The sequence below is a fragment of the Theobroma umbraticum genome, unplaced genomic scaffold (assembly GCF_002168275.2).
Source record: "Theobroma umbraticum cultivar Fairchild unplaced genomic scaffold, ASM216827v3 scaffold_51.0, whole genome shotgun sequence".
Taxonomy (NCBI): Eukaryota; Viridiplantae; Streptophyta; class Magnoliopsida; order Malvales; family Malvaceae; genus Theobroma; species Theobroma umbraticum.
In genome coordinates this window covers 531388-541897 of record NW_018397260.1, presented here as the reverse complement: position 1 = coordinate 541897, position 10510 = coordinate 531388, and the positions used below count along the sequence as shown (strand labels likewise).

The 10510-nt window shown below is 36.0% G+C and overlaps 2 protein-coding genes across 5 annotated transcripts; both read left to right on the top strand.

Annotated features, from left to right (window-relative positions):
• The first annotated feature begins 603 nt into the window (after positions 1 to 603).
• LOC110417250 (polyadenylate-binding protein 3) lies at positions 604 to 5075 on the top strand. Of its 2 annotated transcripts, XM_021429496.1 has the most exons (7): positions 604 to 1056; positions 1685 to 2460; positions 2596 to 2673; positions 2763 to 2852; positions 3443 to 3742; positions 4169 to 4393; positions 4547 to 5075. In XM_021429496.1, exons 1-7 carry the CDS (start codon positions 816 to 818, stop codon positions 4769 to 4771), a joined length of 1935 nt encoding a protein of 644 aa, XP_021285171.1. In that variant the 5' UTR covers positions 604 to 815; the 3' UTR covers positions 4772 to 5075. The 2 variants fall into 2 exon arrangements, with proteins under 2 accessions (XP_021285171.1, XP_021285172.1); XM_021429497.1 differs by lacking the exon at positions 4169 to 4393.
• A 650-nt stretch (positions 5076 to 5725) lies between these two features.
• HGPT (Hypoxanthine-guanine phosphoribosyltransferase) lies at positions 5726 to 10140 on the top strand. Of its 3 annotated transcripts, none has more exons than XM_021429505.2 (4): positions 5726 to 6224; positions 6351 to 6515; positions 6878 to 6945; positions 7439 to 10140. In XM_021429505.2, exons 1-3 carry the CDS (start codon positions 5925 to 5927, stop codon positions 6929 to 6931), a joined length of 519 nt encoding a protein of 172 aa, XP_021285180.1. In that variant the 5' UTR covers positions 5726 to 5924; the 3' UTR covers positions 6932 to 6945; positions 7439 to 10140. The 3 variants fall into 3 exon arrangements, with proteins under 3 accessions (XP_021285180.1, XP_021285179.1, XP_021285178.1); XM_021429504.2 differs by having other exon boundaries at positions 6875 to 6945; XM_021429503.2 differs by lacking the exon at positions 6878 to 6945 and having other exon boundaries at positions 5730 to 6224; positions 7439 to 7790.
• Positions 10141 to 10510: the final 370 nt, after the last annotated feature.

Sequence of the window (10510 nt, the reverse complement as noted above, 5' to 3'; positions counted from 1 at the left end):
TAATCATGTGATATTTTTTACTTTTATATAAGAGAAATTATAAATAACGTTTTGATTATCAATAATTAATATGAGTTTATTTGAGCTAAAAAAATATAAAAATTTGATTCAACCTAATAAAAAAATTTATTTAAATTCTTTTGTAAATACTGTAAAATCTTTTTGAAACATTATGTTTTTATGAAATTCCCACGGCACCAAACGAAATATTTATACTTCCATCTTCACTCCAATTTGCTTGTTTTTATGAAAAAGGACACGCCAAAAGGCACGTGAAAATTGTTGAAAAGCGCCGGTCAAAACACACAGCATGGAAAAAGGCATTAAAAAAACCTACTGAAAAGTCAGAAGACACGTGTCTTTCTGATAATTCCCCCACGTCACATACGACCGCTCTGAAATTCACTCTCTTTTCGTACTTTATGCTTCTCCTGCTAAGAAGAACGCCAAAACAAGCAAAAGCGAAACGACATAAAAAGACAAAGCAGTGGACCCTCACTTCCATAGAATGCCATGTCATCACCCATACATGCAAAGGCACCGTTTCGCTCACAATAAAATGCTCAGTCTCGTCTGTCTCTTTTCTTCCTCTCCCATCTCTGTGCTCCCAAGACCCAAAAAAATCCAAAATCTAAAAAAATAAAATAAAAGCCATTAATAATATTAAGTTTCCATTTATAGATTACTTGAGAGAACCCAAACAAAAAAAACCATAGTATTTATATTTATTTATTAACTTTGATTCTGCTGCCTTTCTGTTTCCAAAATTTAAAGAAAATTTTGGAATTTTCCTTTGTTGAGAGAGAGAGACAAAGATGGCGACGACGACAACAGCGATGGCCGCCGAAACGGTACAGACTGGGAGTGTGGCGGCGGGAAGTGGTTTTATGAATGTGTCGCTTTACGTAGGGGATCTAGAGCAGAACGTGGTTGAAGGGCAATTGTATGATCTGTTTAGCCAAGTCGGAACGGTGGTTTCCCTCAAGGTTTGTCGTGATCAGAATAAGCGATCTTCTCTTGGTTACGCTTATGTCAATTACAGCAATCACCAAGAAGGTAAAGTGATTTAAACAGATAGATAATCTTTTACTATTTTCTGTCTCTTTGGTTTTTTGTTTTCTGGATGATCGGGTGATTATCATTTGTTTTATTTGATTTATTATGTGTTTAATGGATAGTGGATAGTCGCACGTACTGTTGTGGTTAATTTTAATGTGTTTGGTTTTTGTTGTTCTTATTGTTATTTTTAGGAGTTGATCAGTTGCCCTGTGGTTTTGAATTTTGTGGATAGAATTAGACTCTGAATGCTGATATTGGTTTTACTACTTAATGTGATTGCTGATAATTCATGAATGGTAGTAGGAAATCCTAATTTTCCCAAAAAAAGAAAAAAGAAAAGAGAGTGGGAAATTGTACTTTTCCTGGAAAAAATAAATAATAGACGAACCTTTTTTTTTTTTTTTGCTAATGAGTTGAAGATCAGTGCTTGTAATTGTTGTGCTTGTCTCTAAGATTCATATAGATGGATGCCTTGAAGTGGAGAACAAAATCATTTTTTTTCTTTGAAGTTGTAGCTACTTCTGCCTTAGCCATTGCTTTCTGAGTTTTGAACTTTATAATTGGGAAGTATCAAACCTCTTATTCAATTTAGTCTTGACTGCATTCACTGTGTTTTAAACTACAGCTGCCCATGCTAAGGAGATTTTCAACTTCACCCTTATCAATGGGAAACCTATCAGGATTATGTTTTCTCAACGCGATCCTAGCATTCGGAAGACTGGATATGCCAATGTTTTTATCAAGAACCTGGACCCAGCTATTGATAACAAGGCATTGTTCGACACTTTTGCTGCCTTTGGGACTGTACTTTCTAGCAAGGTGGCTACTGATAACAATGGGCAATCAAAAGGGTTTGGATATGTGCAGTTTGAAACTGAGGAAGCTGCACAGAATGCAATCAAAAGGTTAAATGGTATGCTGATAAATGATAAACAAGTTTATGTTGGACAACATGTTCGACGCCAAGAACGTGTGCCACCCAATGCGTCACCAAAGTTCAATAATGTTTATGTTAAAAATTTGTCTGAAACAATAACTGATGAGGACCTTAAGAAAGCTTTTGGAGCTTGTGGTACCATCACCAGTGCAGTTGTCATGAAGGACCAGAATGGGAAGTCTAGATGTTTCGGTTTTGTAAACTTTCAGAGCCCAGATGCAGCTGCTGCCGCTGTTGAGAAGTTTAATGGAACCAAAAATGATGACAAGATGTGGTATGTGGGAAGGGCTCAGAGGAAAGCAGAACGGGAGGCAGAGTTGAAAGCCAAATTTGAGCAGGAGAGAATCAGTAGATATGAAAAACTACAAGCTGCAAATTTATATCTGAAAAATCTTGATGATAGCATTGACATTGAGAAACTGAAGGAAATATTTTCTGAGTTTGGAACTATTACCTCATGCAAGGTAGGGCTTTGTAGTTGGGTAGTCTTTTACTTCCTTCCCAATGTTTTCATCAAATTTTAGTTTCTTTTCTCTTTCTTTTTCTTTAATGTTGAGTATAATAATTGCTGGAATTTTTTTCTCAAACTATTGTTCAAGATTATGCTTAATCCACAAGGAGTGAGCAAGGGCACTGGATTTGTTGCCTTTTGTACACCTGAAGAAGCTTCAAAAGCAGTAAGTTTTGTAATTGTTTTATCCATAACATATATGCAGATCTGTTGGAGTTATTTTAAGTCTCCTTCATTCCTTTTTCCTTTCTCCAGTTGATTGGGATGAATGGGAAGATGATTGGAAAGAAGCCTTTGTATGTTGCTGTGGCACAACGCAAAGAAGAAAGGAAAGCTCGATTACAGGTGATTTATTCCATGTTTTTTTCTATTGCACAGGAACTTTTGAGACATATTTTCTTTGTTTTAGTTGTCCAACTTATTTGTGGACAAAGGTACTTAAATATATTAGTAAAGCAATGTTCAAGTCAATAGCAATTATCTTCTCTTGATGATATGCTTACCGCAGAAACATTTTCTCTTATTTTCCCTTATGTTAGCAATTAGGTTATGGGCTTTATAAAACAGTAAAATCTGTAAGGCCACAACACAAGAAAGTGTGCTACCTTTGAGACTTGCTAATTCCAAATGTATATGGAGTGAATAGATGGTCGAGCTTTATGATCTAGGTGTAGCGTCTTGAACAGGGTTTTCGGTTAAATCTATATTATAACATTGTTTCTATAGCGTGTTTCTGGATTAGCATCTTCCAAAGTTTGCATGCTATGCCTGAAATCAAGTGCTTCTCTCCCCTGCTCTTTTATGTTTCCCCTTCTCCTTTGGCTTGTCAGAATAGGGATGAGTTAGGTTGACGTTTAAATTCCCGTTATTTGCAGTGTAATTACCTTCAACATTAATCTCAATATTTTCCCTGCCTAAACAATTTTTGTTTCCAGGCATATTTTGCTCAACTTCATACACATGGTGCAATGTCGCCTTTGGCTTCGGGGATTCCGGGATTTCATCCCGCTGCACATAGGCTTGGTCCTCAGCAACTATATTATGGTCAAGGTGGTCCGGGTCTAATAAACCCCCAGTCTGCAAGATATGGTTTCCAACAGCAGCTCTTACCAGGAATACGTCCTAGTGTCACCCAAAATTACATTATGCCATACAACCTTCAAAGACAAGGACCATCAGGTCAGAGGATGGGTGTTCGTCGAGGCGGAAACTCTCAACAGATGCAGCAGCAACAGGTAGCACTTTTTTCCCATTCTAGTCCTTTTACAAGGCACATGGTATAATTACGATATTAAATAACTTATTGTTACCTATCATGTACATTTTATGTTGAATAATCCTTGAATTGTCAAGCCTTGCATTTCAAAAGAGTTTACATGAACTTTTAAATGTACTGATTTCAAAGTATTATAAACAAACTGATGTACTGTATAATGGAGTTTGTTTTGAAACTAAACTAACTTTTACTTTGTTTGTTAGTTGATTCCTTGATATTGTTTCCAATAATGCTTTGCTTCACCATTCTCTAGCTATTGTGCTTATGTAAAACGTATGGGAACTAAAATACTATTTGTGGGAAATTAACTTGCTGTTTGAAATAACATAATATATTTGTTATATAAACTGTCAACCTTTGATTCCTATATTTATACCATTTTCAGATGCTGCACCGTAATAACAATCAAGGATTTAGATACATGGGTAATGCAAGAGACATTGTGGACCCATCTACAGTTACCCAAAGCATTGTAGGTCCAGTCATGGAATTGCCATTTGAGGTTTCAAGGATGCCCGTAAACCCTATTGATGTTCAACAACCTAACCGGGTGCCTATATCAACACTCATATCTGATTTAGCTTCTGCTTCCCCAAAAAAACGTGATGAGGCATGTAGTATCCCTCCTATTATGATGATTGTGCGATCAGACAATCTTGAATTGAGTGATCTTGCAGTTTAATCGTCTGTTACAGTTTGCTAATATGTAATTCTTTTTCTTCATTTGTCATTTGTCTTACTTTAAATATATGTAAAATTGTAGATGTTGGGAGAACAACTTTATCCCCTGGTTCAGCGTTTTGAACCTGAACATGCGGGCAAGGTGACTGGGATGTTGCTGGAGATGGACCAAACCGAGGTTCTCCATCTGCTCGAGTCTCCAGATGCTTTGAAGGAGAAGGTGGCTAAGGCAATGGCTGTCCTTCAGGATTCTGCAGCAGGAGAGTCTGGTGTCAGGAAGGAGTCGGGGGTCATTGGAACTGACTGAATGAATGTCTCAGTACGGAGTTGGGGTCATTGAACTGACTACATGAAGTTCACCTATTTCTAATTGGTAAATATATTACTTTGTAGGTGCAATTGTCAGCCGTTTTGTAGAGGGCCCAATGAGTTTGCCTTGACAGGGTTTTCTTAGAAACTAATTTTTTCAAGGAACTGATTTCTTTGGTTGGTAAACTTTCTAGGCTTTTGAGATGTTTTAAGACTTTGAATTTTTTCTACTCTTTGTTGTAGACCATTATCTTCATTTTTTGACTGGTTTCAGTACTATTTGATTTGGGGTTTTTTCCTAACTTATTGTTTTTCCTTTGAGGTGGTGGCATATACTTATATTTGGCTATATACTGCAGCATTTCCCCCCTACTTATGGCATATGCTGTATTGTAGGAAAGCCCAACATCCATCATCCATGGCTCTAGCAGGTGGCAGAAGCTAGATTCTGTTTCCATCTGATTAATTTACAGATTCTTGCTATCAGTCATGTAGTAATATGTTATAGGCTCTGTTCGATTTAAGTTTAGGGTTCTATTTTGCTAGTTGCTTCCTGCAACCAAAAATTTTCGCTAGTAGCAGAAAATCAATTATCTGTTTTGATCATTTTCTGGATGGAAAGAGAAAAAAGAACGTTATTTTGGGTTGACTGCTTATTTTTTGTTGATCAAATGTTGGAAATTATCAGAACTAACTCTTTTTAACTAAAGAACTTGTAATGAAATTATGTGCCATGTGAGTCAAAATCAGCAGTTCAAATCAAATAGAGAAGCAAATTTCTGCTTGCTGTTAGTAGTCTTGGGAGTGCTATGTTTGACCAAATGGATAGACGACAAGAAAATGGGACCATTACTTTTGTGGAATGGGGAAGGAGAGTGGTGGTAGTGTTGCCACACAAAAACGCCAATGGTATAATTGGAGTGTGAAGTAGTTTATATATACAAAAGAAATTAACGTATCGAGAGGGTATGTTCCTACGTTTGAAATACAAGCCGGCGCAATGTCCGAAGCATGAGAATCTTGAACACTGTCCCATCTTCTTAGACTATTTATCTTCCCTCATATTTATCTTCCAAAGCAACAACAACCCCCTAATCAAACCCTAGCAAAACACAAAAGGGGTAAACACCGAAAAACCTATAGTCATCTCCATGTCTCTAGACTCTCACATGGAGAAGGTTCTTTGGACCCAGGACCAGATTCAGGACCGAGTGGCCCAGATCGCCTCTCAAATAACCCACGATTTCAGGGCAGCTCCCCACCCTCCCATCATTGTGGGAGTCGCCACCGGCGCTTTCTTGTTCTTAGCCGATCTTGTCAGGCGCATCCATCTCCCCATCTCGGTTGACTTGGTTCGAGCTCAATCTTATGGCTTCGCTACTCTCTCTAATGGAGCTCCCACCATTTCCCTTGACTTGAAGCTTGACGTTAAGGGTAAACACGTCGTTTTGGTAATCCCAGTTACCCATTTTCTTTCTGTTTTCTTTTTCCAAGTACCTATAACTTTTGTTTTTCTTTTTCTTTTTGCTTTTTTTTTTTTTAAAAATTCAGTGATAGAGTGCGTGTTATGGTGTTAGGTTGAGGATATTGTAGATACGGGATGCACTTTATCCTGTCTCATTGGACACTTGGAATCAAAAGGAGCATCCTCTGTATCTGTCTGCACTTTTCTTGATAAACCAGCAAGAAGGAAGGTTGATATTGAGCTAGTTGGGGATGGCAAGTTCTACAAGGGATTTGAGGTAAGATGTAGCCTATTTTACCTGTGTGCATACATAGATGAATATGTGTTAGTTTTGCATCTTATTACTTGCTTTAAAAAAATATACCTTTTATTTTTCTGAATCTATGATCATTTAAGGAAAAAAATTGTTGCTCTTAATTTATTTTTTACGACATTAACCCTAGACTTTTGATCCTAGTTGAACATGAATTCTATAGTTTTTAAATTGAATACTCCGTCTTAAAAGAATATTTTGGTTGGATACGGTTTTCCGCTAATGATGTGCAAATATTTTTAAAATAATCTTATCTTTGGTTAATTTTAAAAATTATCATTGCAGAAATTATAATTTTTTATTTTAAATTTTTTTCTCCAAAGAAGCACCCCTGCACCCCAAGGGAGTCAGGGAGATCTGACCATGGCTGGCCGGCTTGAGAGAAAGGAAAAAGGTGAAAAAAAGAACAAGGGTATATTTCACATTTAGACATTAATGTTGTTTACATGTTTGGGGCGGAATGTTTAATTTGAAAGCTGATGAACTCGCAAGTAATTATGATCAAAAGTTGAAGTTTACTATAGAGAGAAACCTGAATTCAGACTAAATCCTTTGGAGCTTCTGATAGATATGTTGCAGTTATTACTGTCATGCTTTCGAATTTTACAGAACATATTAGCTTGTCTTTACTCAAAATTAACATCATAATTTGTTGAATTTCAATAATGGGTACAATATTAGTCATAGTTCATGGAAATGAAGCGTTTGATTGATCACATTGCTAATGTTTCGCACCTGGTTGTTTTCTTAAATGTGAGCTGCATGGTTTTTAAATACTTTGTGCATTTTGACTGTTTTAATTATATTTTCAGTTACCATTTTCTGCCCAGTTAGTCAGTGACAGTACACATCATGATGTTTTTCTTTCTATGTTATGTTTTTGGCAGTGTCCAGATTATTTCGTTGTTGGTTATGGAATGGACTTTGCGGAACTATATAGGAACTTGCCTTATGTTGGTGTCTTGAAGCCTGAACACTACAAGTGATTTGATTTATCTCTGGCATTTTGAGTAGATGTAGATCAGTTCAGGTCATTTAGGATTCAAGAAGCAGCCCCATGATAATGTTGAATTTAAAGAGTCTAAACCATTGGTATTAGCCTGGAGTATAAGATTTGGCATTCCTTATTTTAGAAGCCAAAGTGATTGTAACCAAAGAAAGGAAAATGCCAAAGTGATTTATAGGAAGAACAAAAAATGTATCCTGCACATTCGCTTATATAGGTTTTTGCCAATTTTATTTGCTGAGTTCTATACATAATATCATACACCTGGTTGGATTGGAAAATTTGCACACTTATTGGGATGATGCATAGTGTCTTTAATTTGCAAAGTGAATTCCCATTAATGGATCAGTCAAGAAAAAGCAAAAAAAAGGTTTCTTCTCCCTGTAATGCAGGGATAAATGGATCAGTCAAGAAAAACAGAAGAATGCTTTTGCTTTGTCTTTACTTTTTCATATTAGATGAGTTTATACTGTAAAGAAAGGTTGAGTCAGTTTTGGTGCCCAGTGAAGTGTCTTGGCAAGGTGACAGGTCTATTTAGTTCCCCATAAAATAAGGGCTCTTAGCCATCCACTTCCTAGATGACATCTATTCTTCTGTTTGGTTTGTCTTTGTAGTATAAGAATGGCTATTTCTTAACAGCACATCTGGTTCATGGAATGGAAAAAAGAACAATAGAATAGTTATCTTTTAAGAATAAAATAAAATAATTATTATATAGTTTAATTCTTTTTTGAAAGTTATGCTTTGGAATCATTCTGTCTTCACTTTCAAGCATGAAGTTTGGTATGTTAGGAACCGATGCCTTTAACTTTCTGCAAGACATTCAAAGTTGAGCAAATGCTTTAGTGCCTAATTGGATGGAATGTAGTCTGTGGAATTTATTTTTAGGAATGGTCTGGTTTTAGTCACATGGAATCTATGATAAACAAATTTTAGGAGGCAAACATCCCATCTCCTGAAAGACGTTTAGCTCACGTATTTAGAGTTTTTCATTATGTTCATATCCAGAAGGACTAAACTTGAACTTAGTTAAAAGTGTTTCTCATAAAGTTGAGCATCTCAAAATGGATTACCAAATTTGTCACAATTCATCTCTGGCTGCTAAACTAACCTTAACCCCAGGCCCCGCCTTTTTTTTCCCTCAAGCACCAAATAAAGTAAGATAACCACATGAGATCAATCATCTCTCTTTTGGTTGTGACCTCTCATTCTCTTCCATTTTCTTTCCTTTGTATTTGGTCACAGCTACAATATCAACAAATTCAACATAATTTTTCCTCTAAACCGAAATTTTTTTTATACTTATATTGATTACATAAAAATATCAAATGTAAGAAGTATATTTCATTGACATATATATTTGTAAACAGTTGGATTTAAATTTGTATTTTTAATAATTATCAAGTTTTCAAGTATTTTTACATCCAGGAGACTTCAAAACCTCATTCACACATCAACTAAGCTTATCAGCATCTCCAATGCTTGAGTGAAAGACATTAGAGCAGCCCTTGGTTCCCTTGAAACCTGAAACTACAAACCCATTCTTGAGAGGATTTAAGTTACCCAAATGGAAGCTTGATGTTGGAAATCAAAGTTAGGGTAAGAGACTCTCCATTTAAGTTTCAAATTTTAAGTTCAAAGGGTTTGTAGTGTTTAAATTGTTATAGCAGATTTGAGACCTGATTTGAGAAAGTTTTGAAGGCAAGCTTTTGAATGAACTAAACCATTATCAGGGTAAGGCAAATTGAATTTCAATTCTTGGTTGATCACACTAGTTAATTATGGGTTGTGTAGAAAAGCTTTGATAGCTTGAACTTATAAATGTCGTGTGCACGTGTTGTTACAAAGTTGTGAAAAAATGAAAAGGATTTGTGTAAAAGCTGCCAACCCGAGACCTAACACAAACAATCATTGAGGTGCTAAGTTGTAATAAAGGTAAGAATACTTGATTTCTATTGAGCTTTGAATATTAAATCATTGCCGGTCGTATGTATAAGTAGATAGTCTTGGGAATTATACTAAGTAAATGTGAATTCTTGATGATTAGGAGATTGTTTGAACTAGTGCCTTGGTTGCTAAACAATGATTGGCGAGAGTCACGGGTGATTGGTACTTTGACCCGAAGCATTCAACCTTTAAGGGCTTGGGTGGTGGTGGTTTGAACATTGCTAGAGTCCTCGATCGAATCAAGCTTAAGCTAAGGAAGTGGTTTAGTAATTGGTAAGAATTTCTATCAACAGAGGTGAGTGGACAATTCTTTTTTAACTACTATTAAATATTGAGTACAATTATATCAAGTTTACTAGATAGGCCCACTATTAGAAATTATTCTATCACGTTGAGTTGCAATGCTGGTATTTGAATAAAATCGGGTTGCATGAGTTGTTAGTGACTAGGAATGATCACTAATCATGTTTATATTTTCTGTTTTTGTGGGCATATCAAAACTATTAAGCTGTTTTACAAAAGGAAAACAAGCCCTTGAAATATGATGAGATTTTCATTCCATTTTGAAACGTTCAAGACTGTATGTATTCCATTCCCATATAAAGGCCCTACAGTGGCCACTAATGAGTTTTCCAATTTGCCTTGATAGCAATTTTTGTGATGCTTGAGTGAAATATTTCGACTATGCCATGCTTGCTGATTTTCGTGTGTGAACGTGCTGTTTTGATGTTCATTGATTTTATGAGGAAGTTGGTATATAACTCACGGCTTTTATGATCAATACATGCACATATTGCATGTTGAGCACATGATTGAAATTGGTTGCACATATTGGAAATTACATTTGATTATTTTATTGGATAAACATTACAGGTATAGGTTCTGCTACCACACCAGAGTTATGTCGTCTTTGTGCATAAAGTATTAGCTAGTTATCAATATGGTATTTGAGTATTAAAGGGGACAGAAGCTCTGACTTGATAGTTGGTGGCGTCAGGAGTCCCAC